This window comes from Microcaecilia unicolor, chromosome 8 (assembly GCF_901765095.1).
Source record: "Microcaecilia unicolor chromosome 8, aMicUni1.1, whole genome shotgun sequence".
NCBI lineage: Eukaryota > Metazoa > Chordata > Amphibia > Gymnophiona > Siphonopidae > Microcaecilia > Microcaecilia unicolor.
The window spans coordinates 90602142-90629919 of record NC_044038.1 but is presented as its reverse complement, the minus strand read 5'-3'; the positions used below and the strand labels follow the sequence as shown (position 1 = coordinate 90629919).

General features: G+C 43.0%; 1 protein-coding gene across 1 annotated transcript in view; it reads left to right on the top strand.

Annotated features, from left to right (window-relative positions):
- The first annotated feature begins 2174 nt into the window (after nucleotides 1–2174).
- RBM42 (RNA binding motif protein 42) overlaps nucleotides 2175–27778 on the top strand; it is a 101814-nt gene continuing 76210 nt past the window's right edge. The window contains exons 1-3 of the mRNA XM_030212631.1: nucleotides 2175–2451; nucleotides 6064–6463; nucleotides 6558–6645. Coding sequence (XP_030068491.1) covers nucleotides 2384–2451; nucleotides 6064–6463; nucleotides 6558–6645 — 556 coding nt within the window. The 5' untranslated portion in view covers nucleotides 2175–2383. The remainder of the gene's footprint in view (nucleotides 2452–6063; nucleotides 6464–6557; nucleotides 6646–27778) is intronic.

Genomic DNA, 27778 nt, shown 5'->3' with positions numbered 1-27778 from the left:
ATTTAGGCCCAGTGTCCCCTCCCCCCTTTCTTAATTCAGTGAGGTCCGGATAGATTGGGCTATAAGGGGGCGGCGCCGGACTGGGCATTAGCTCCTCCTCCTCCGGTTTCTCCAAGACAGGGACTATCTTCTTTGAAGGGGTGGGCCTAATATCACGGCGATCAGCACCCCCCCCCAACTGCCGTAGGTAGGGACTGGGATCTGGATTTCAACTTGGGCCTCTGGCTTTTTCTCTGGGCCACCACCATTAAGGCTGCCTTCTCCACCTTCCTTTGGGCCCATACTGGCGGGTTCCGAACCACATCCGCCCACCCCTCTATGTACGGGATATCCTCCGGACAGCCGGGGTTACCGTCAACTATAACAATGTTCTGAACAGCAGCAACTTTTTCATAGGCAAAGGTGCCCTCTGGCGGCCAGTCGACAGACCGACCTAACCCAGGCCACATAAACTGTATCATCCCTGCCCTGGAACATTGTTTCTGGTCGAACACTTCGCTAAAGTGCTCAGTCATTAAATCCAAAGGTGTAGACCCATCCCCGCCCATCCTATCCGACAGTGCCAAAGGATAGTAGACAGACGGAAGGAGGGTAAAGGATAGCAGAGGGGTAAGGGGTCCCACTCCACCAGACACAGAAGGTTCAACACTCGCCCTGGCCAAGACGCGGTCGCCTGGCTTGAAACCGCAGGGCCAATCACTCTGCTTTCACACTTACAGGAAACCCGTCCTCCCGTCTCCGCCCGGAGCCTAGTGGGTTTCGGGACCTAGTCCCTACTCGGCACTGGCAAAGGGGGTGATCAAGCCCCTCTTCGACCCTTTACCGGGTTGGTCAGCTGCTACCCCGAGTATACTCGCCTGATTCCGCTGCAGGATTCAAAAGTCTCTGGAGACCCAAAAAGTTGTCCTGCTAGGATCGTGCACCCCTTGTGCAGGCTACCCAGCCCTGCGCAATTCTCTCACAGCGGCCAGACGCTGAACTCAGCAGTGCGCACTCTCCGGTCAGCTGGAGAGAATTGTCAATCTCGGCTCAGCCGTGCCACTATCAGAGAGGGGAGGAAATATCCTTGTCCTCGGCCCGCCTCCTGGCTGGCTCGCCAAATGTAACCGGACTGTTCAGCAAGTAAATCAGGAGGCCGAGACGCTGACTTCCAAAGCAATACAACTTTATTAGCTAGCTGACACAGTACTAAGTTCAGACTCAGAATACTGCGCCCCGAGTATCACCTGACACTCATTCTTATACATCATTAGTGATCATGCGCATAACACATACCATACATCACACAAGCACATGCGCAGCACAGGCACATGTGCAGTACAGTTTAGTAGTTCTGTAGTTCTCACAGAGAAAGAATAGGTCAGTTTCACAGAAAATGTTACTTTGCAAGAAAATGTAACTTATTGCATTGTTTCAGCACATCCACATAATACAGCCTCTGTGTATTGATCACGAGACTGCGCTGACAGAGCCAGCTGTCTCCCTTACAAGCCTTAATCGCTGACTACTACAAATTGTTATCTAGCTGCTGGTTAACAAATAGGTTTTACTATTAACAAGGTCAAGCTGTAAAGTTTTAGTTTAGGCTCATTAGAGAAACTCTGATTCTTTGGTTAAAACACAAAAGTATATAACACAAAAGTATATGCAAAGTCCAAGTATAAAAAGTCCTTCTAGTTCAAGTAGTGCAACCTCGCCCCCTACAAACCCATCAGGAAACATGATATTCTCACTGAAATTTGTCCATCTGTATTGTATACAGTGTATTTATTTAGTTTTTAGTGTAGAAAAATGAACACAAAATACAGAGTTTAAAAATGCTGTTTCTACCAGCTATAATAATTTTTTTATTTCATGATATTTATATCTACATATGGGAAGCTTTCAAATAAATTAAAAAGCTGTCCAATAAGTAAAAAACAAACAAACTTTTGCCCTCCACCTTTTAAGGCACTGCCTATCCAATTGAAACAGTTTTAGACTTGTTACAGATGGACCAACAATGAAAAACGACACTGTGGATGCAGCACCTCATAGGTTGGCTTACTTTAGTTTGAGTGAACGGGGATGACGGCTGCGCTGGGAAGGGGAAACTTAGATTGTCCTAATTGGCTTCCTTGCCTACAGTGGATTAGATAGACTCACTTCCACTCCTGTTTATTAAACCTCCTTGGGCTAGATCGCCGCGTACTGTCGTCTGTTCTCAATCTAATCTCCTTTGAGGCTCCATGGGTAGTGTCGGTTGTTAATGACGTCAGGTCGCGCGCCGGAACTTAGTAGAACCTCTGTGGCTAGTGGCTTGCTTGGCCCGACAAGGTGGCAGAAGTTGTGTTGTTGAGGGAAAGTGGTGTGACGGGGGAAACGTTTACGGGAGTCGGAAGACATGGCGGCTCCTGGTGGAACGAAGAGTGGGGAGGAGCGACTGAAGGAGATGGAGGCAGAGATGGCGTTGTGAGTACGGGGCTGAAGGGAATTTTTGCCGCATCGTCTTTTTTCCCAGATTTTTTTGTCCCGCATCTCATTCTGCATCCCCTATTTCTGCTCCCGCATCCATTACCTCTCTCTCTCGTACTTTCTGCACTGCTTTTCTCTCATCTCTTGCAATGTTTCTATGTACTTTTCTACTCTGTTAACTTCCCACAGTTTCCATTCGTTTGAGTTCTGTCCCATTTTAATCTCTCTATCATTCCTCTACACCGTTGCCTCATTTATCTATCACCCATATTTCCTTGCTCTGTCCACTTCCCAGACTCTCTGTATACCTTCTAGTCATGCAATCCTTATTTCTCTCCATATTCCCCTTCCTTGTTCACTTCTCATATCTAGTCATGGTCTTTGTACAGTTCCTCTTTCTTCTCTCTGTTCCAATGTAGTGCTCCCACAGTCTCTCAATATCCTGCTTTCCTGCATGCTATTCAGTCTGTAAATAATCACTGCTATACGGTATTAGATGTATGCAGTGCTGCTATACACATGAGTCAGGTTCTGTTCCATGGAGCTTACAGTCTGTTCACAGTAGTCTCTTATTTTTAATGCCTCCTTCACCAGACTGCTAACTTTAGCTCCTATCTCAGCAATCCTCAGTTTTCTCTTAATCTGGTTCCCCATCCACAGAATAAGACATGGGTGCTCATAAGCATTACTAATGGTATATAAAGCTTTTGAAATGTACACAACCCTCCCTAGCCTCACACCCCTTAATAATATATAGTAAGGGGAGCTGGTGATATTTTAAGTACTAGAGTTTATATTCTTAGCCACTCCTGTCCTGGGTAGATAACCTTGGTCCTCGAGGGCCACAACCCAGTTTGGTTTTTAGGATTTCCCCAATGCATATGCATCACATTCGAAAAACCTGGGCTATCAAAATCTTAACAATGAAGATTCCTACATTTCTAAAATAAAATACCTGATTGTTTGTGGCTCTGTTTGATGAGAACGTGTTTCCTCGGTATGAGCGAGAGAATGTTTCTGAAAAGCCTGTTTGCTGTAGTATCCTGAGGATGCCATTATCGGCAAAACATAATGTCATGTAGAGGTTAGCAGTAATGATTAGATAGCCTCCATAGTGATTGGGAGCTGTTCCATTTGGTGACTTCATCGGACAAGATCTGTTTAAGTCTACGCCAGTTTGATTTGGCGCTGCTGGGACTGGATAAGAGCTGATATGGTCCACTCAGCCATAAGGTATTTTTGAGTATATGTTTTGAACAGTGTCGCGACAGGATATTGGTGAGGTTTACCACATAGATTGAAGGAACTGGTTTCATGCAGATAAGTGACATTTAATATATGGGACATTCAATGTGGCTAGTGGTGCGGTTTTGTGCTGTGGGATCCATTAGGACTGTGACCAATTGACTTGGGGCTTAATATAATTTTAAGTGTTTTGTAATAGTTAATAAAGTGATGGATATATTTGGAAACATATAGGACAATGAATATGTATGAGATCTGTTTACATGCACTGGCTCCATTGTATGCTAATAGATCTCATGCATATTCATTGGGGAAATCCTGAAAACCTGACTGGGTTGCGGCCCTTGAGGAGGAGGAGGTTGCCCACCCCTGACCCAGGAGATAGAAAACCAGAGTGGCTGGGCCAATTGGTGTGTATCGCTATTACATCTATTGTATTTGTGTATTCTTAAGCTATAAACATAAATCTTTAGGCTTTATAACACAGAGAAATTTGCACACAGCTAATCTTTTTGACAATAAAGCTCCGTTACAACATCGTCATTGGCTCCCCATTGAGTATCAAATTAAATTTAAAATCTTAATTTTCACGTATAAAGCTCTACACAATGATACTCCTTCCTGTCTCGCATCTCTAACAATACCATACACTTCTTCATGGACACTTTGATCCTTAACTGGTAATAGACTTGTCCTTCCCCCTCCATCTAAAGCACTGTGAGAATCTTCAGCATTTTTCTTTCTTGCTCCAGTCCTTTGGTACTCGCTGCCGAAAAGTAGAAAATTCTTTAAGAACATTTCAAGCAGCATTAAAAACTCACTTTTTTCAATTAACACAATATTTTTTCCATGGAGTAATCTGCAGAAAGGGCAGTAACTTGTGTATTTAATTTTATGCTATTTTAAATTAGTTATATAGATTGAATCTATATTTACTTTTTATTGTATGTTAGATTGTGTAACTGTTTCTGGATCGTTTGAGTTCTTTCCTATCAGTATTATGGCTTTCTTTTCCTTGTGCTATTTTTTTTTTTTTTTTGTGATGTACACCATTTCGATTTGTTTTCAGTGAGGAATGGTATATCAAATTCTAATAAACGATAATTACCCTATTTTCAGTTTAGGTTTGCAAACTGTCTTGAATGTTCATTTGATGAAGAATACCAAAGACTGTATATAAATTGCTTTCAATACATAAATAAGATATCTCTCTCTCTCCACGTATAGTACCAGCAAACCATACCCCATTGCCCAGAGGAACACTCACCACCATCATAGACAGTCGCTTTCCTGTCTTAGGGGCCCTTTTATGAAGCAGCAGTAAACCTACCGCGGGCTTACTGCACGCCAATCCAGAAATACCGACAGGCTACTGCAGGAGCCCGGTGATAGTTCCCACCCCTACATGTGCCATTTCTGGTGCTACAAAAATACATCCTATTTTTGTAGTGCTGGAACTTAACCGGTGGTAATTGGGCAGCGCTGCGTGCTGCCCGGTTACCGCTGAGTTAGCGCGGGAGCCCTTACTGCTATCTCAGTGGGTGGCAATAAGCCCCCCCCCCCAAAAATGGCCACGTGTGGTAAGTTTCACTTGCTGCATGGCCATTTCTTTTCCTCAAAAACCCCACAAAAAACACAGCCTTTTACCCACTGCAGTAAAAGGGGGCTTCAGCATTCATCAAAAACACGCGTTTACTCTAGTGCAAGCCCCTTTTTATCGCAGCTAAGTAAAACGACCCCTTATTTTGGAGCAATAGAAATGACAGGCTGATGGCATTTTATTGATTAATCAGCTTATTTGAGGTGTGAACTTTTGAAGAATTTGATTAGATGCACCTTGCTTAAAACAGCACACAAACTATAAGCATGTTCAAGCATAGCAGCAGACATTGTTTCCCTCTTCCTCACCTATCACCTTTTTCCCCGGCTTCAATCATTTGGAATCTTACCCTGCAAACCAGAAAAAAAATTCCTGAGACTAATCATCCTCAATCTAAAATTAATTACTTGTGTTTTGTTATATTGTTATACGTTGCAGTATGTGTTTTAAAAATGTACCTTGTTTTAATCAACATAAGGCCAAGTAAGAAAAGTAATTTAAATAAAAACACACACATCCTCTCCTGTCTCCCACAGAGACTTTACCTACAAACTGGGAGAGACCTCTGTTTTGCAAAGAGCAGTCTTTGTGTGTGCGTCTCTGTCCTTGTGTGTGTATGCGCTTTCTATTTTGTATGCTTTTGTTCTTGTGGTTCTTCCTTAAGTAGTAAACTCTTTTTGGTGAAAAGACATGCCTTATATATTTTACCTTTACAATATTCTGTTAATTATATTCTTCCTTTGTTTATTTCTGTGCACTGGTAGGTTTGAGCAGGAGGTACTGGGTGCACCAGTCTCTGTGGCGCCAGTCTCCGTGGCTTCTGTGACTCCCGTGGCCCCAGTGGCTCCCATGGCCCCTGTGGCTTCTGTTGCTCCTGTGGCCCCAGTGGCTCCTGTGGCCCCAGTGGCTTCTGTTGCTCCTGTGGCCCCGATGGCTCCTGTGGCCCCGGTGGTTTCTGTGGTTCCTGTGGTTCCTGTGTCCCCGGTGGCTTCTGTGGCCCCAGTGGCTTCTGTGGCTCCAGTTGTTCCTGTGACTCCCTTGACTCCTGTGACCCCTGTGATGACTTCGGTGGTTGAGACAGTGCCAGTACCAATTCCGGTGGCACTTGCAGTCCCCGCTGTGCCTGTCATTCGACCCATCATTGCAACCAACACTTACCAGCAGGTATGGACACAGTCCAATGACTTTGCATGTAAGCTAGGGTGTCTGTTGCTGAATAGGGAGTGCCCTTGATTGATCTGTTCATATTCCTTTGCAGGTCCAGCAGAGCCTGGAGGCACGAGCTGCAGCAGCAGCTAGCATAGTGGGTCCTATTGTCGCTCCTCCAGCACCGTTTGTTGGCCCAGGTACTGAATGATCTATAATTACATGCAGTGTTGGATAATTGCTGATGCAGATTTCTGATTCAGCATTAGCAATAAGCAACAGAGATTTTACATTATTCAGTTGACAAATTAATATTCTACTGTTTTTTTTTTTTTGTTTGTTTGACTTGGTGGTTTAGGGCTATGTGGTACAGTTTGTGTAAGTCCGAAGTTTAATCTTGTCTCCTGTATTTTGTGTGGATTGGGGCTGGGGATGCTGTTCCACACACAGTCCTTGAATAAGGAGAGGAAGTTGTAGTTATTAATAAAGACAGCACTGGGTGGATGGGTTTAAAGCATAGAGGGGCATGGCTCCCATTCGGAAAACTATTGCTATAATGACCAGAGTAGGAACAGTGGGTGGTTCTGTCGAAACAGAGGAAACAATTGTTGCATGGATGTCAATGAAAGTTAATAATGCTGTTCTCCTAGTAGTGGTTTTAACTGAGTTTGAAGGAGAAAGGAGGAATCATTGGGCCAAAAAAATTCTCCTTTCGTTTTTATTTGAGTTCTACAGAGATGTTGGAGCAAAAATTCTTGTTATAATCATTCGTGTACATTTAAAGGAAAATGGCTCTGAGGAAGTTGGTTAGATCATTGAATGATTGAGGGGTAGAAGGGGCACTTAGGGAGGAGACAACCATAGCAGAAAGACTAAATGAATTACTTGCCACATGATAGAAAATAGAAATATGTTTTTGGTACGCGCCAGATTCAGAATTACTGCCTGGGGCATGTGGCAGCTAGCCGGTAATGCTGATTTGATGTGCGCTTGACACGCATAGGCCCTTAAACACCTTTGTAAAAGGGCCCCATAGAAACATGATGGCAGATAAGGGTCAAATAGCCCATCGAGTCTTCCTATCCTCAGCATCCACTATCTCCTCCCTTCTCTAAGAGATCCCACATGCCTGTCCCACGCTTTCTTAAATTCAGACACAGTCCTTGTCTCCACCACCTCCACTGGGATGTTTTTCCATGTGTCCACCACTCTTTCCATGAAAAAGTATACCTTTAAATTATTCTTGATTAACCTCTTAACTTCATCCTATGCCCTCTCATCCCAGAGTTTTCCTTCATTTGAAAAAGGCTTGCCTCCTGTACATTAATGCCACTCAGATATTTAAACATCTCTATCATAACCCCTCTTTCCCACCTTTCTTCCAGAGTATACATATTGCGTTTGTAAGTCTGTCCCCATATGCTTTATAGAAGAGACAAAAAGTTGGTCCAATAAAGCAATGTTCTTTATGAAAATGTCACCCGATGTGGTCCACATTTCGCCCTCACGTGGGCTGCTTCAGGGGCATAAAACTACAAAGCATGATCATAAAAAGCAAATCAAAACATAAAAACAAATCATAGAAAAACATAAAACACATTCAGTATAAAAATTACAAAATAATATAAATATGTAAAATATGTACACTAGTCAAACAGTACATTTACATGCAATATTAATACTAATAAGTAACCCAATAAAAGTACAAAACAACATTCACAGTGAGTTGAAACCAGTGGAAAAAAGTGATGTACTTCTTCAGAATGAAAGACTGTGACATTCATAATCACAACTAACATAGAGAAATCAATTGAAATAACACGCAAAAATCAAATCAAAGTGGAGGACAAAACTATGTGTGCATCACACTTGTGCTGACTATGCATGTAGGAGCCAAATATTTATATACCACTATGACGAATTGTGAGGCCTGTCACTGTCAGAGCTGATTCAATCAAAATTAACACTTGTCTACAAATCAAAAAGTGAGGCAATGAACAGATGAATGTTACAGAAAAACTAAAAAGCACAGCTTAAAAAAATAATGCTGCATACCATATAATGATGACCTCGTTTCTAAAAGGGCATCTCCTCATACAATAGGAAAGTCATACTTAAAAAAAAACATAAATACAAAATCCAAAAATAAGTATGTCACAGAATACTAGAAAATATTATTTAAACCATATACAGTTAGTGACCTTACAAGTGCCAGCGCCGTGCGAAGCACCAAACAGGCGTTGACCGCTAAGACAAATCCGGAAGTTATATAGTAGTCTGCTATTTCAAAAAGTGTGGGATACACATTCCAAGAGTGTGAGCCCCTAATTAAACATTTTTTTTAGTGTCATCTCTCTAAATACACTCTAAAGACAGACTCAAAGAAAACCTAAAAAAAAAAAAAAAAACTCTAAAAAGCAGCATCACGGATTAGAACGTATATACGTTCCAATGACGTGCACAGTATAACATCATTAAAATAGCGTGTCAGTAGTGCTTCTTAAACATGAAATAACTTGAAAAAGATGCCTCATCATAAGGAATGCTTAAAAATCAAAAATAAATATCAGAAATAAATAGAAATAAAAAATATAATAACACAACCGCGGATTGGAACGCATATGTGTTCCAATGACATTAGCATTGCTCAAAACCTAGTTAATAAAGAATGAAAAATCTTAAATCAAGATCAATGATTCTCAAAAATAAAAATAAGGAAATGCAAAATCAAAGTAAGCTGCTGCATTATCATTTCTAAAAATTCTTAAGAAAAAAGCACCACATGATATCTTGATATATTTTCAGCTTGTCTTCCTCCAGTGCTGCAAACTGATTTTTCATTTCAGTAGAAGATGGAGTTTGGGGGGATGAAGGGGTTGATTTTTGCAGGATTTGGTGATCTGTGTCCAGTTGTCCTCTTCTAAACAACATTTCCTTCTCCTTTGCTGTAGATCCTCGATGCCTCAAGATGCATTTCTGGGTTGGATTTCTGGTGGTCATAGATGCTTCTTAGTCTTGCCACCTCCTCTCTTAGGGGACCTTTTACAAAGCAGTGGTGAGCCCACTGTGGGCTTACTGCATGGCAATCCGGAACTACCGCCCGCCCAATGCAGGCGTCGGCAGTAGCTCTACCCTCAGAGCACGACATTTCCAGTGGTAGCAGAAATACTTGAGAAATATTTCCGCAGGGGCTTACCCGGCAGTAATCAGGCAGTGCTTCCTCCCCCCCACCCCCAGGCATGGCCACGGGTAAGTTCAATCTTACCGCATGGCCATGTCTTTTTTTCAACCTTTTTACCCGCTGCAATAAAATGGGCCTCAGCGTGCAGCAAAAACAGCCACCGCCGCTAGTGCAAGGTCCCCTTTACTGCAGCTTAGTAAAAGGGCCCCTTATTTCTTGTACTTCTTTTATGAGGGATTCAGAGTGCATACATTTAACACATGAAACCAGTCCCTCACTTTGGATCAAGCATTCAGTCTGGACAGAGGCACAAGCTGTAATGAGAGCATCAGCTTTGGGGGCACGATGTTTCTTAGCCATACTTCAGCTGTAGGAACTTTTTGTACCTGTGGATAGAAAGAAAAAGACCTACCAATTCCAACCCTATTTTTCCTTCACTTGTTCCATAAGTTACAAGAAGCAGGTAATTACTTTAATGTGAGATCTAAGAACCTGTTCAGATTTCCTTTTTGGGTGTAGTTCTATGTATTTCCTTGCCTGTTTTTGCGATATACAGTGATTTAGCTTATCCTTTCAGGCTTTAGAATTGTGTTTTATGTATCTGATGTGTATGTAGTGTTTGATTTGTAGGCTTAATTCAAGGGATTAATCTTACTAATTAGAAACCCAGAAATAAAAGTGATCTCTTTTAGGGGCCCTTTTACAAAGGTATGGTAGGCTCTTTGCGAGTGCAGCGTGTGCCAAAACAAGACTACCGTCAGGCTACCGCACACCCCTGGTGGTCATTTCAGATTTGGTGTAAGCCTATAATGCCTGGACAAATTATTTTTAATTTTCTACCGCACATGGCATTGCCGGCATTAATCGGCAGTTGGCGTATGCCGATCGGACACTGTGCATGTAGCGTGTGAGCCCTTACCGCTAGATCAGTGAGTGGCGTTAAGGGTGCGGGCCATAAATAGGCGTGCTCTGGTTTCAATTTTACCACAGGCCCTTTTCCTGGTCCATTGAAAAACACCTTTTTTCCCCAGACGCGGTAAAAACTGGCCCAGCACATGCACAAAAGACGTGCTTGCACTACAGCAGGCCACTTTTTACCACGGTTTAGTAAAAGGACCCCTCAATAGGTAACTAATATGTGACTGAGTGACTTCTTTGATTATCCTTCCAAACAATACTAATGCTGCTAACAGTTTCAATAAGGCCAGATCTCTATAGAGTATATATAAATAGTATAACTTGTTTCCCCCTTTTGAAGTGGGGATAAAAAGAAAAGCCTAGAGAAGGCTGGTGAACAAGTTTTATAAAGGAAAATCGAAAAAGTAAACTAACACCCTTCTATTAGAGGTATATAAAATAAAGTAACTGTTAATAAACCTGTGTATATATACTTAAGTGCACGTCGGATAAGCGCATGCTCTGTTTAACTGCATGCCGTACTTCAGTCCCGTTTTTGGTGACATCAGTTTCTGTGGGGACAAACTGGTTTAGTGCACCACTGATAAGTGCAAGATTCACTTACATGCATGGTTTGGGAAGACTCCACATAAGCGCGCGCACGGAATATGAAAGCCGATTGGCATGTGACAACCAACGAGATTTCAATTGTACCGCCCCTTTAGCTGCCATAGGCAGAATAAGCGAAAGAATGTTGTTAGAGTGTACACTGGGGTCATCGTCGTCGCGGCGGAACTGTAAGACTTTAACACTGGCTGAACGAATAGAAGTTCTTAAAAATTTGAAAACAAAGTCAAGCATCTATTGCTAAAGAATATGGTGTCAATCCTAGTCAAATTTCACGTGTCTTGAAGCAGAAAGACCAGCTTCTGGAAGACTGGCAAAACAATACAAATCCACAACGGAAACGGGCGGGAAAAGCTGAGGAGGTAGAAGATGCTCTTCTTCGGTGGTTTTCTTGAATCAGGAGCAGACAATTTCTTGTCAGTAGTCCACTGCGAAATGGAGAAAGCTAACCAGCTAGCTGAAAGTCTTGGACTAACTGAATTCAAAACTACTGTTGGATGGTTGGAAAGATGGAAGGAGGGGAACAACATAAAATTCAAGAAACAGCATAGTGAGAAACAAGATGCTGATGACTTTGGTGCTTAAAATTGGGTTGTTTCAGTTCTTCCTACCAACTTGAACTAGTTTGCACCTCGTGACATTTTCAATGCTGACGAAAACGGTCTCTACTGGCGAGCAATTCCTGATGGAACACTTGCATTCAAACATGCCAAAACTACTGGAGGTAAAATGTCGAAGGACCGACTGACTATCCTCCTTTGCAATATGGATGGGAGTGAGAAGTTGGAACCCCTCGTCATTGGAAAGAGCAAACAGCCCCGTTGCTTCAAGAAAGTTAAGCGACTTCCTGTGTCATACGAGGCTAACGCACACTCATGGATGACTGGGGAAATTTGGAAGCAGTGGCTAAAGAAGTTAGACACTAGAATGGGGGCACAAAGGCGTCAGATTTTGTTGCTTTGTGATAATAATGCTGCACACAGGGATGATGTCAGGCTGTCTAACATCAAGGTGGTCTTCCTGCCACCAAACACTACCTCTCTGATCCAAACTATGGATCAGGGTATAATAGCCAATTTCAAACAACATTATCGGGCTCTTGTGCTACGTCGTCTGATGAGTGTTATGGATGACCAGACCGGCAGGGATAAACGTGCTGTTGAACTGGCTCGTAATCTATCACTATTGGATTCCCTACATATGCAGAAAGAAGCCTGGAATCATGTTACACAGGCAACCATTGTGAACTGCTACAAGCGGGCAAGCTTTGTTAAGGATGTGGAGAGGGACGAAACAGATGCAGCTGTTGCAAATGTGTCAGATGAACAGGTTATTGACATCCCAGCCGGTGTTACTGAAGAGGAGTTCCATCGTTACGTAGCTGTTGATTACGATCTACAAACAGCTGACGACAGCAATGATGTTGAGATATTCGCCTACACGCAGGCAACAATGGCTGATGATGAAACAGAGGATGAAATGAGCAGCGAGGCACATGCTGACGAAATTCAACAACCTCCACCTGTCACTTTTGCAAGAGCGCTGGAGAGTCTCCACACTGTGCAGGCCTATCTGGAGGCCACTGGATGTCAGTGCTATGACAGTTTTTACTGTCTGGCAGACGTAGTTTATGGAACTCACATACCCATTAGTGTACAGAGGACTATAACTGATTAGTTCAAGTAAGCCTAATGCCAGTTAACGGAGACTGTATACTGGACGTATAATAATAAACAGTACTGTACATAAGTTTATCAGATGGCAAGCTTCTTTGGGTCACAACGGTTAAGTGCACGCTCCGGTTAACTGCATGTATTTCTTTGGTCCCAGACCCTTGCACTTAAGCGGATTGTGCGGTGTATATATGTATATAAACCTTTTAATATGAATCAGGAAGAGTACCTGATAAAAAGCAGACAGCTCAAATGAATGTACTCAGAAATGATTTTCTCTCAAAATTGGCTTCAATTTAGGTAGAATTAATTGAAGGAGATAGATAATATGTATGGGGGAGTTCTCCAAATTTGTCTGTATATGGGACATTTTGGTTGGTAGTGGGGGAATCCTGTCCAGCAAGACCAAATGTTCAGGCAGCAGCCTCTCTGCTTTGTAGCTAGCTGTATTCTGTTAAGACTTAGATGGGGTGGAGGAACTGACTGTTAAATTTAAGTGTGAAATTTCATCTGCCTTTAGAGGCCCAGCCCCCAAGTCTTGACAGTCTTCGTGCATTTCCTCAAAGTCCACTCAAGTAACGTTGAATAATTTTATGCCATCTGCAAACTTCTCACTCATTGCTCCTTTTTCCAGATCATGTACAAATTTGTTAAAAAAAAAAGCTGGTCCCCAGAGTATTGGTGACATCATGTCAGGATGGTAGCTTGAGCTGTGGTGGGGACATAGGCGTGGAATGGGGTGAGCCACTGGGGACCATGGTTCTGGCAATAATTTGTCCATCAAAACATCAGCAACTAGAGAGCTTGGAGGCAGGACCAGAGATTGGTTTGTTTGGCCTCAACCACCAAAATTGTGGCATTATGGATGAGTAGGAGGAGCTGTATGGAGTGGAGGGTGACTTTGAGAGTCAGTTTGAGGCCTAGCTGGAGGTGTTAGCAGAGCTGGAAGGTGAGTGGTGGCGGAGCGTCTCTTTTTCCTTTCCCTGCAGACTCAAACTGAGGTTTCCCCTCTTACCTTTGATCTCTTGTTTCATTTTGTTGAGGGGTCAGCATGGGAAAGGAGGCAGATTAGCTGAAGGGGGCAGGAGCTGAAAAAAGGGGGTGGGTGGGAGAAGGGGGAGGGAAAAGAGTCAATGAAGATGCTGGAACTGGAGAGGAGGCGCTGATTGATAGTTTGCAGGGGGGGCACCAGAGTCCCTAGCACCGGCCCTGTGTAGAGGTGATAGATCTGTTATTGGAGCTGTGCGGGGAGATTGCAGAAGAGGGGTGGGGGCATGTGGAGAAGGCTGAGCACTGAACGGCAAAGAGAAGGAGAAATGATGGCTTCAAGTGTGTGTATGTAGACAAACTAGAGCGGGCACATTATGGATTACAGGTCCAATCTGAGGATATGGTAAACCTTGCCTACCATCATATTTTGTGGGTAAGGGGCATGCCTGAGCAGGAGTAGTACAGTAACACAAAAGAGGTGGCCCAGGGCATTTTTCAAACAATTTTGAACTAAGAAGCTGCAATGGATACTGTGGGAGAGATAGAGAGCACATTGGGCATTGGGGCCACTGAGGACGAACCTCCCAAGAGACATTGTAGTCTGTATGCACAGTATAAGGTTAAGGAAAATAATCTGATAATGGGCATGATTGATATGGGAGATTGCGAGGGATGGGGATTTGTTTTAGATGCTATGCTCGCTTTTAGAATCCTCAGATAAATAAAGTTGGTGTAATCTTGAAAAAAAATCATATTTCATAACTTTGTACTATATTCTCATTGTTTTATGAAGAACATTTTTCAATATTGGTACAGACCTTGTCTTGATTCTTTCTCACATAGACTACTATAACATTCTGTACTCTGGTATTTCTGTTAGGTTGAGGTCTAACTTCAGACACTACAGAATACAGCAGCCAGATTGATTTTTCGTTTACAGAAACATGACAGAGTAAAGCCCCTGTTGGTATAACTGTATCATTTACCAGTGCAGGTACAAGTTTTCTTTAAACTGGAATGTGCAATTTAGAAAATATTGGCCCAGAATATTTAATTTGGCTGTTAAGAACATAAGAATAGCCATATTGGGTCACACCAATGGTCCATCTAGCCCAGTATCGTGCTTCCATCAGTGGCCAGTTCAGGTCTCAAGCACATCAGATCTTCAAGAGCAAATGAACTCGTATGACTAAATTCTATAAATGATGCCTACAAAAATTGGCGTCGGGGAAAAAATAGCTCTTAGTGCCATTCTATAAACGGCGCTTAAAATTGGACACTGTTTATGGAATAGCGCTTAGTGCTGGGAACTGGAACTACATTTAGGTGTGATCCTTTTACACCAACGAAACCTTGGTGTAAATCAGTGGAATTGTAAAAGGTGTAGCGAAGGGCGACAAAAATGATAGTGGGGATGGGACGACTTCCCTTTGAAGAAAGACTAAGGAGGCTAGGGCTTTTCAGCTTGGAGAAGAGACAGCTGAGGGGAGACATGATAGAGGTATATATAAAATAATGAGTGGAGTGGAACAGGTGGATGTGAAGCGTCTGTTCACACTTTCCAAAAATAGTAGGACTAGGGGGCATGCGATGAAACTACAGTGTAGTACATTTAAAACAAATAGGAGAAATTTTTTCTTCACCCAACGCGTAATTAAACTCTGGAATTCGTTGCCGGAGAACGTGGTGAAGGCGGTTAGCTTGGCAGAGTTTAAAAAGGGTTTGGATGGTTTCCTAAAGGACAAGTCCATAGACCGCTACTAAATGGACTTGGGAAAAATCCACAATTTTGGGAATAACACGTATAGAATGTTTGTACGTTTGGGAAGCTGCCAGGTGCCCTTGACCTGGATTGACCGCTGTCGGGGACAGGATGCTGGGCTTGATGGGCCTTTGGTCTTTTCCCAGTGTGGCATTACTTTTGTACTTAATTAGATGAGGATCCCCCTTATTCTATAACGATGTGTGTAAATTAAAGGAACACCATTGATCTGCCCATGATCCTCTCATGGCTTTTCTCCCTTTTGATAGGACCCAATTGTCAGTTCTAATTGGCTCGTTATTCTACTAAGTTGCACAAGCAAATTTAGCAATATGTATAGAATTTGGGGGTTAGTGTATTTTCCCTCAGTGTAAGTACAATATAAAAGTTTATTAGCGAGTTCTGGGAAGCAAGCCAGTGCTGGACAGACTTCTGTGGTCTGTGCCCTGATCATGACTGGATGGATTGAGCTTCAGTAGATGGAGAACAAGGCCAGTGCTGGGCAGACTAATACGATGTATGCCCTGAAAATGACAAGGATAAATGTTTGAAGATTGAGTTCATATTCTTTTTGTTACTCCCTTAAGGCATTTTGATGTAAAAAAAAAAATTTAAGTTGGTTAAGGCGATTTTTCATATTCTCTTTTTTAGAATCTGATTGATTAATATATAAAGTGCTATTTGTATCTCCCAGATAAATGTCTGGCTCTTATGGTTTGATTTATTATGTAATCCGCTTTGTGCTTTCAGGGATTTAGCAGAATATAAGTGCTGGATTACATTAAATTAAAGTCCTATAGAAATGAATTGCAATACCCAACAGTTAGTTACTGCAGCCTTTCTAATGAAAGTTTGGGAGGGATGATCTCAGTCATCAGACAAAGAGACTCCTTCAGCAAAGACATGTATACCTAGGGTGGGAAGAGGATCTCTATAGTGGTACACATTCCCAGCAGCAATATGTCTTTAATTAATACCATGTTAACATTGTTAACAGTAGGGAGGTCACGCAGTGACGGACGTATTGCAGGCTAGCTGCTTGGGGAGCTCCTCCCTTCATCCTCTTAATCGACTCCAACAGCTTTAAATTTAGCTGGGGACTAATCATTTTGAATATTAACAATTATATGGACAAATTTTTGAGTAAACCGGCTAATCAGATGTCTGCCAAACCGCTGCACCAGGGCCAAGATTGTGGCCGGCCAGGAGAAGACAAGATGGCGGCCTCTCCACCCCTCTTGCAGAGCACATTGGATTTTATCTCAGAGCTCACAGAAGTGGTGGTCAAGGCGCTGGATCCCAGATTCGCTCAACTTTCTGAGCAAGTTGCAGGGATCGCGCAAACTACATCAGACTTAGCCTGCAGGACTGTAGAACTTGAGTACCGAGTTTCTGATGTGGAACACCTGCTTCAGTCCCAAAGTGAAGGGCTGGAGCAGCTGAAGGTTCTCACCCAAGCTCAACAACAATACTTAGAGGACCTAGAGAATACAGCCCGATGTGACAATCTCAGTTTTGTGGGCTTTCCAGAATCGATTCAGGATTCATCTTTACACTCTACTGGAGACCTGGCTTCAGGTGCATTTTCCTCCTGCAGTGGCTAACGGCACCATTTGCCACTTGGGCCCATTATGTGCAAGTGATGACAGGTCCCGAATAGTGAAATTCCATCGCTACACCCAGAAGAATCAAATTCTCCATCTCTACAAAACTAAATCGGATAGTGTGCGGATTGATGGCTGTCCGATTCAAATTTTCCAGGACTGCTCTGTGGCCCTTTCTTCTAAAAGGTGGGCCTTCACGCCAGTGTGCTCAATTGGTGGAGAAGCATTTTGCGGTTTAGGATCCAGCACGAAAACCGTTGGCACTCTTTCACTTCTCCAGAGCAGGCACTAGCCTAGCTACATGCTCTAGACTGTGCTTGAATGATCATTACCCCAGTAACGTTTTTATTTGTAATTTTTCTTATGATGGTTGAGGATTATTCCATGGCAGCGGGTATATCTTTATGTGTTGGTATTCTATGTAATGGCTGATTGGAGTTCTAAGTTTTGTTTGCATTGTATTTCATTGGTGGGAGGAGGTATCCCCTTAGCATCTGAAGTGATCAGCAGCCCCCTCTCCACTTCGTGGGGGTGAGACATGTTTGAAGATATCTGGGGAAATATATGGGAGGTGGGTGGGGGACAGGGTTGACCGTTTCATGCACAGTTGGAGTATGTGTGTATTGAGGTGAATGTATCTGTAGTAGCAAGTTCATCAGGAAGTGGTTTCTGAGGAGAGCTGCAGGTGGTGGAATTATGTTCTGACAAGCAAGCAGATGCATTCCTGGGGGGAGGCTCGGCCCCTAGGGGGCAGAACATCTGGCAGTTGTATAACCATGCAATTCTTTTCTGTGTTTGGGGAGTCTGGTGGGTAAGTTGAAATTCTGTATTATTTCTTGGAATGTTTCAGGAATATCATCTTCTGTGAAGCGCTTCAAGATTTTAACCCAACTCATATATCATGGTGCTGCAATTGCCTGTCTGCAAGAAACTAAATTATCCGATATAGAACATGCTAAGTTACGCCTGCAATGGTTTGGGGAGCGTTTCTACTTTTCCTCTGGTAGTAGACAAAGTGGTATGGCAATCTTATTTAAAAAAAAGAAAAAAGGCCTTCCTTGTCAATCCCAGTTGGTGTCCAAATCAATCACCTTACTTTCTAATTCTTCCTACTTTCTTACTCATCTATATGTTACAACTTTGCCTTACCCTTCACTACCAATTATAATGTTCTATTACGTATTGTGTAGTCATTGCAAGTAGTATACTATGCTATACTTTGTATTGTTACTTGAATATTTTTACTTCTGTAATTGCCTATTGCTCATGTTTGATCTATTCTTACTGTACACCGCCTTGAGTGAATTCTTTCAAAATCCTAATCCTAAATCCTAATAAATAAGGACACTGAGGGACGATTTGTTTTGCTCCACTTTAATTATCAGGGTCTGTGTTTTTATCTCTGCAGTTTATGGGCCTAATAGCTTCAATCCGCAATGTTTTCAACACCTAACATATCGTGGGCTTCAGTATTGGATGCACCGTGGGTGTGGGCAGGGGATTTCAGTCAGGTGATGGATCCAAATATGAATAGATCCTCACCTAAGGCCTGTCCAGTGGTGGTGGTGGTGGGGTGGTAAAGGCTTACATCTTTTTTTTTTTAAATTTGTATATATTTATTGATTTTGTATAATAACAAACATATTGCTTATCAAACAGTCATTCACTGATACAATCCAAAATATTCCCCTCCCCCTCCCTCTCCCCACCCCTCCCCCCCCCAGCAGGTTATACATTTAAGTTTTATGTCATGTGGGTTAAACTCCGATATTGAGTCCATAACTCAGAAGATTCATTATAACGTCCCAATCTCTTGTCCGTAAATTTCTCCATTTCACCAATCAAAGATAGCTTCAAGAGCCAGTCCTCTTCCGAGGGTGCCTCTAATTGCTTCCAATGCCTAGCTATGACAGTTTTTGCTGCTGCTAAACACATTCGTTTAAACCGGCTCTGCCATTTAGCTCCTCGTCTATTACCCAATCCAAGCAAACACCATTGAGGTTCACACGGGAATGGCTTCCCCGTGTGGGCTGCTATCTTTGTGGCAACATTTCCCCAGAAGACCTGTATTTTGGCACAGGACCACCAAATATGTAGATAGGTCCCCTCCTCGTCTCCACATCTCCAACACCATTGTGAAGTCCCTGGAAACATAACATGCAATCTGTGTGGGGTATAATACCATCGTGACAAGATTTTAAAAGCATTTTCTTTTATCAGCACACAGGTTGAGGCTTTAGTAACCTCAACCAGAATTGCCTTCCACTCGTGTGCTGTAAATTCCTTCTGCAAATCCCGTTCCCACTGAAGCATATAAGGACATTTCTCAAAGGTCCTACCCCTTAAAAATTTATACAATATAGAGATAGTACCTTTCATTTTCCCCAAGGAGCTCCACAAGTTCTCTAGTCCCTCATACTCCTCAGGGTCCGCCTTCAACCATCCTTGTGTTTGTATATAATGTTTGACTTGTATGTAGAAGAATTGTTCAGTATCTAAAATCCCATTTTGCTCTTTAAGCTCTGCAAAGGGAACCATTTGTCCATCATCCAGTAGATCTCTGAAACAAATTATCCCCTTCTCTGCCCATCTCCTTGCCACCGGATGACCCATCCCTATCTGAAACCCTGGTTCCCCCCCAATGTGTGCATAAGATGAAGTGAGCCTGGACTGCCACAATTTACTTCTAACCACTGCCCACAATATTAAGAGGTGTTGCACAAATGGGTTGGAAGTCAATGTTGTGTACGTCCTACGTGGAAAGGAGGCCCAAAGTATTGATTTCAAACAATGATTCGGCACCATAAATTGATCAAGTTGGGCCACCACTGAAAGCCTGTCTGAACTCCATGCGGAGATAAACTTTAATTGAGCAGCCCAGTAATACCATTTGAGGTTTGGAACCCCTCGTCCCCCCAAATCCACTGACTTCCATAACAGCTTTCTGCTTTGCCTAGGCGCTTTGCCCTCCCAAATAAATCTCAAAAGGGCTCTCTGCAATTTCTCCAACTCCCCCTTAGGCACCAATATTGGTAATGTCTGAAAGAAGAATAGCACTCGAGGTAAAATATTCATTCGGACAACTGCTATGCGCCCCCACCATCACAACCATTACCCCGTCCATGCTTCCATGTCTGCTCGTACCTGTTGAAAAAGTGGTATATAGTTCAGGTTGAATAATTGTGAAATCTCTATAGGTATCCTGACCCCCAGATATTTAATCTTATCTTGCCGCACCCGAAATGGGTATGTTCGCATGAGCTCTTGCATCCAGGCCTGTGTGATGGAAACCCCCAACAACTCCGATTTGTCATAATTGATCTTAAAGCCTGACATGCGTCCATACTCTGCTAAAGCTACCATCAGGTTCGGAAGGGTCAATGCAGGGCTTTCCACAAAAAATAACACGTCGTCCGCAAATAATGCTAATTTGTGTTCTACAGTCCCGATTACTATCCCTTTTACATCCGCAGATTCTCGAATCTTCTGCGCTAACGGCTCTATATAGAGCGCGAAAAGCAGCGGAGACAATGGGCAGCCCTGACGAGTTCCACGTTCTATCTGAAATGTCGACGTGTACCCACCATTGATTTTTAATTGGGCTATTGGCCTTTCATATAACCTATGAAGCCATCCCATTAGACCAGTCCCAACTCCCATATGTTCCATAACTTCCCATAGATAGGGCCACTCCACCCTATCAAATGCCTTTTCTGCATCTGTACTTAGTAAAGTGACCGGTATATCCTGTCTCTTAGCCTCCCATATAACATGCAGTGTACGACGTACATTATCTGCTACCTGCCGGCCCTTAACAAACCCAGATTGGTCAGTATGTACTAATTTTGGTAGAATTGCACCTAGCCGGTCTGCCAATACTTTAGATAATATTTTTATATCTAAATTGATCAGCGAGATTGGTCTATAGGACCCACATATAGCCGGGTCCCTTCCTGGCTTTAAGAGCAGAGATATTCCCGCCTCGTGCATACTAATGGGCAATGACTGACCCTCAAAACAGGCATTACCCACTCTCATCAACAAAGGTCCCACTTCCCCCGTGAAAAGTTTGTAAAATTTGGCGGAGTAGCCATCCAATCCCGGGGCCTTTCCTCCCTTAAGATTCTTAATGACTCCTGTGATTTCATCAAGACGAAATGGAGCTTCCAGCTTACGGCTCTCATCGCTAGTCAGTTTGGACAGCCCAAGTCCCTCAAAACTCTGTCGCACCTCAGCAGCTTCCAACCTTAATTCTCTTTTATAGAGCTCTTTATAAAAAGTTAGGAATTGAGTTCTAATTTCGTCATCCCTGTAATATAGCTGATCCCCTGGGCCTTTAATTTTTGTAATGGTATGATTTCTCTGCCTAGCCTTAAGGCAATTGGCCAGCATTTTCCCTGACTTATTACTATATTCATAAAATTTATGTTGGAGAAGCTTCCTCATAAATTCCACCCGCACTATTTGTAGCTTTTCCAGTTCCATCCGGCACCTCCTGAGCTCTTGCAGGTCTTTTGCCAAACCCCCCGCCTGATGTTGTCTTTCCAGATGAACCAGTCTAGATCTCAAATTGAGTTCCGCTGCTTCCCTGGCGCGCTTTCTACGAGCCCCCCACTTTATGAGATGCCCTCGTACCACCACCTTCAGTGCATCCCAGAGAGTCCCATCTGAAACCTCCCCCGTGTCATTGCTTATGCAGTAAGACTGGATCACTTTACGAATATCTGCACAAATTCTGTGATCTCCCAGTAATGACTCATTTAATCTCCAGAAGAGGAGCCGATCTTCCTCCCTCCACCCCTTCAGTTCAAGTTCTACTGGAGCATGGTCTGAAATACTAATGGGGCCAATCTCAGAATCTAACACACTATCCCAGAGTGTGCGACTGCACCAAATCATATCTATTCTGGTATATGTAGTTTGTGAATGAGAAAAAAATGTATATGTCTTTTGGCCTGGGTGTCTGAGCCTCCAAACTTCAACTAAATCTAACTGTGAGGTCAATTGTTTTAGTTTTTTACTGTGGGTCACATTTATACTTCCTCCTCCTCTAGAATGGTCCATTGGTGACATATATGTATTAAAATCACCTCCTAAAATCATATGACCTTGTTGGAATTGGGAAAGTTCCTCTGTCATCTTATCAAAAAAGTCCTCCTGCCCCACATTCGGAGCATATACATTCACAATAGTCACAGGTTTGCCATATATAAGTCCCTTTACCGCCAAACATCTGCCTAGGTCATCTTTATAAATATCATCAATTATAAATGGTATACCTTTCCGAACATAGATTACAAGCCCTCCCACTTTTCCTCCTCTTTTATCAAAATGAGCTATACAATCAGCAAAAGATTTGTGTTTGAGCAAATGGGCATCACCACTCCTAATATGTGTTTCCTGTAGCATTACTATGTCCCAATGAAGCCGTTGCACCTCCCGAAATACAAGACTGCGCTTTGATGGGGAATTCAACCCATTGACATTCCATGTGCCCACTCTTAACCCCCTCCCCCCCTCCTCCCCCCCCTGAAGTAGCTGGTAGAAAACCTGCCAGCTGATGGTTCTGAGGAAGTAACTCCTCGCCAGAGCAGACTATTATTAGGCTGCATATGAAAAACCCCAACTGCCATAAACTGTTCCTATCTTTATCCCTCTCTCTTATCGTGTCCTAATATTATTGCTAGCCAACATAAAACATATGTATTAACAGCATTTCAGGAGCGACATGAAACTGTCACCTAAGATAAACATGTTTAACCAACTGGTTATATAATTAACACTGTATGATATGCATCCAGATCTCACGATCATGTGCTCAAGTCCCACTCCTCTTTGGAGATCCTCGAGGACCTGATTCCTTTCTGGATCCCACTCTCTGCCATGTAGATGCCATGCGTGACTGATTCATATTTGTAGAGGTTGATCCAGAAGCTTCTGGTGGTAAATCCTTACAGCCCAGATCCTTCAATATAGTCCACGCTTCTCCTAACCGCGACACCCTCCGGGATTGACCTCCAACTGTAAATTGTAATCCAAAGGGAAAAGTCCATCTATATTTAATGCTGGAGTGTTGAAGATCTTGAGTAAGATCTTTGAATGTTCTTCTCCGTTGTAGGGTGCCTAATGCCAGATCTTGAAATATCGTAATTTTCTGGTTTTCCCAGAGGACCTCACCCTTAGCTCTTGCTTTTCTCCAAATCATGTCCTTGATTGTATAACTTGAAAAACAGATGATTATATCTCGAGGTTGAGAGGACCGCCTGGGTCCCAGGCTTCTATGTACTCTGTCAAACTGTATTGCAGAATCTCCTTGTTCCTGCTGGGTCTCTGCAATCTCTCCCAGAACAAGAGCACATATTTCTCTAATGATTTTAGCACAATCCATATTTTGATCATTATCTGGTATGCCTTTAAATCTGAGATTACTTCGCCGTGAGCGATTTTCCAAGTCCTCCAAGTCTAATTCCATTTTAGCCTTATCCTCTTTCAGGGATTGAATTTCTGACTTTAACTCTTGTACTTCGCTTCCCACGTGCTCCAGCTCACCCTCTGCCTGCTCCATTCTATGCCCGAATTCCCGCATGTCTTTCTGTAAGTCAGTGACTGCCTCCTTGATCGTCTTGCGAACAGATGACATCTCCGCTTTCAGGGCCTTAAACCATCGAGCGACTTCCTTCTTGGTGATCTCCGTATCGCTGTCATGTTGTTCTATGAGGCCCTCCACCTCCGATTCGGAGTCTGCAGCCGCCATTTTGGCGCGTGTCATGTGCGATATGCTGCCGGAGTTCGCTGCTCCGTCGCGCTTCTCCGCTGTGAATTTAAACTTGTCTAGTTTTTTTCGGGTCGCCATAGGCTTGTGCTGGCCACTGTGTTCCTTATCTGGCGGCCGGATTTTCAGGGTTTTTTTTCGCCGTTTTCACCGTCACTCTAGCGGAGCTCCGGAATCATGCGTCCATCCCCGACGCTGACGTCACTTCCTCCCCCCAAAGGCTTACATCTTTTATGCAAAACATTAGATCTTATGGACCCCTGGCACCTCTTGCACCCCACTACTGGAGACTATCACCAGTCTAAAGCCCACCACACATGGTCCTGTATAGATTGTCTTTTTATCTGAATCTTGTTTTTTTTTTTCAGGTACTCCGAGCGGATATAGGCTCTATGGAAGTCTCCGACCATGCTCTAATTTGGATAGAATTGGACTTAGGCCGGGGGGGGGGGGGGGGGGGGGGGGTCGACGGTCCTGGCACTTTCCCTATTACCTGAATCATTTTTTAGCTCATATTAGAGATCGATGGGAATTTTACAAGGAATCTTGTGAATCCTCTGTAGTATTTTGGGAGGTCTCAAAAGCAGTTTTAAGGGGCGAGATTATAGCCTATATAAGTGCTAGGGCTAAGCATCTATCTGTGGGTATTATTTGGTTAGAGCAAATTTTTTGCACAGCTAAAAGTTTTTCTTAATAACCCTACTCCAGTCAACTGAGACACTTACAGGCATATTTTCAAAGCACTTAGCCTCCCAAAGTTCCATAGAAACCTATGGAACTTAGCCTCCCAAAGTGCTTTGAAAATATGCCTGTGTGTCTGCCTCATTGGCGGCTCTAAATTCTCTTATGATCAAACAAAAAAGTGCTTCTTTGTACGTCGTTTTCAGTTTTAACGCTTTGGAAACAAAACAGGTAAATTGTTAGCTTGAGTCGCCCGTATGTGGTCTCCAAGACAGTTTATTCCCACAATTACAACATTGGGCGGCGTTTGAGTACATCGGTCGGAAGAAATAGCTCGGGCATTCCATGAATATTTTTCCAAAATGTACTCAGAGCAGAGAGAGGGTGGCTCGTCAATTTAGGATTAGCTGGATGACTTGGGCCTGCCGTGCTTATCCCAAGCAGTACAGAGTCACTTAATCACCCTGATTAGGGCTCAGGGAGTTCAACGGGTCATCAAATCGGGCTCAGCCCCAGGTCCGGATGGCTTTTCCAATGAATATTACAAAATGTTATCACCCCAGATTTGTGGCCCTCTAATCTCTTACTATGATTCAGTAATAGAGCGGGGTTTTTTCTCTCCACATGAAAATAAGGCCCTCATCACCCTAATTCCCAAATCTGGCAAGCCACAAGATTGCCTGGAATCTTACAGGTTGATCTCAAGATCTTAGCACGAATGCTAGCCGATCGTTTAGCACCTCTGTTCCAACACTGGTGGGAGACCACTGAGTGGTCTTCGTTTGCAGTCGCCATTCTATTTTAAATGAACGCAGCGTTCTCCTCTCCATTGCCCATAGTCACTGTACCAAAGATCAAATGCTTTTGGTTAGCCTAGATGCTGAGAAAGCGTTTGATATGGTCCGTTGGGACTATCTATTTCAGGTTTTAGCTTATGTGGGTTTGGGGGGAATGGTTTTTATAGGCAATTGAAACTATACCGGGGACCAATAGCACGCTTACTAGTCAATGAGGTTAGGTTTTCTCTCTTTGAGATTAGAGTGGGCACCAGACAGGGCTGTCCTATCTCGCCCCTCTTAGTCTTATTGTACCTTGTACCCTTACTGTGAACGATTCAATTAGATCCTGATATTTCTGGGATATCTTTACCGAGCCTCTCAGTGAAGGTTTTAGCTTTTGCGGACGACCTGTTTTTGACCTTTACTCAGCAACAGGCTTTACCTCACTTGTTACGTTTTATTGATGAATATAGGGTTTTTTTTCCAGATTTTGCTTAAATCTGCAGAAGTCCTTGGCTCTGCCAGTCCAATCTGAGATAAAAGATGCCTGGGAAGGTCCCTTTCCACTTCAGTGGGCACAAAATTCTATCAAGTACTTGGGAGTATATATACTGTCTGATTTAGCCCAACTTTATTCTGTAAATATGGAGCCTCTGAAGATTTGCTTGGGTGAGGTGCTTCAGTGGTGGCAGTCTTTACCTCTTTTTTAATGGGTTGCATAGCTCTATGTAAGTGGATATATATTTTTCAAACTTTGCCCCTTTTTTTTTTAAACCACAGAGATGAGAGGCACTTGTGGCAGGGGAAGCACGCCTGACTGCCCTCAGAATAAAGGAGGATTGGGCCTTTTAGATTTAAAACTTTTTTCAGTAGCTAGTTCTTGTGCCACCTCTTGGATTGGTTTCGCGCCACTCAATTTTTTTTCTGTATCTGCACAGAGAAACAATTATTGAGGCATCAACATTTTGCATATTAGCTCTAAGCCCCAGTTGGTAGAACTCAACCACTTGGGTTCTTTACACCTATCTTTCGACCTTTGCACAAGGCATAGCTCTAGTTATGCAACTTTTATGGATTGAACAAGAAAGTTTTCCCCCTGCTTCCAATAAGAGATAATCCCACATTTCCAGTGGGTCACTCTTCTCTGTTTTTTCAACATTGGACTACACAATCTATATCATGTATTGTCAGAAAATGGAATAATAAAACCATTTGCAGTCCTCTGTGAAGAATTTCATTTGGATCAGAGAGATGTGTTTACATATTTACAATTACACCATTATGTTCACTGTCTGCCAATAGCCTCACTGACTTTAGTCTGGGAATGTTTTAACTTAATGTTGGAATTAGATGTGCAGTTGGCTATTCCACTTAAGTATTTTCACTTGCATCTCAGGGAAACTATCAGGGAGTATGACTATTCCTTCGTGACTCAGCAATGGAATGTGGATTTGGGGGTGGGACTCCAGCCCGAGCAGGTGTATGCATGTATGATGAAAGTTTATCGGTTGACAGAGAATGCAGGTTGGTGGAATTACAATTTAAATTTATATTTAGATTATATGTGTCTGCACAGAGCCTATCGAGCCATTCTCCGAGAGGATGATGTCACAGTGCTCAAGTGGGGGTGGCTCACTTGGGGCACATGTTTTGGTCTTGCCCTCTAGAGCTTACTTTTTGGAGAGAACTTGGCACACATTTATTTAACTTGTGGAAGATTATTTGGCACCCCACCCCAAGCCAGCTGTTTGACGTTTTTAGGATTCAAAATACTGCTCCAGCAGGAATGAAGGCTTTCCTGAAGTGTTCCACTCTCATGGCAAAAAGAGTGATTGTACAACTGAGCCCAGGGCAGCCTACTGTACCTCACTGGCGTTTGTCCATGATTCAGCTTTGCTGATTGGAGAGAAAGGGAATTTCGGATTTGACCTCAAAGAGGGGGGGCACTTACTAAGATCTCGGCCCTATTCTGGGACTCACTCCAATGGCGCGTAGCAGGATCTTAAACTCTGGAAGGGGGGGAGGGATTGGGAGGGTTCAAGGTTAAGGGCATGTTAACTATCTTTGAAAAACTTGTGACATCGTTGAACTATACGTCAGTTGTACCGGATTTAATTGTTGTTGTAACTGAAGCCTCACAACTTATGTGTATATATTTCCTTTTGGTGTTAATAAACAAGTGTTATTAAAAAAATTGATACGATAGTGTGCACTTTTATGCACTTAAGTAAATAGGGACCATAATGCACAACTAATGTCAGTAAACTATACATCACTAACCCTTTCCTAGGATTCAAATTAAATTGGTACAAGGCAGAAGGGCGTACTAATGCTTTTTGTGGCCCAACCCATTCACTGAAAAGAAGA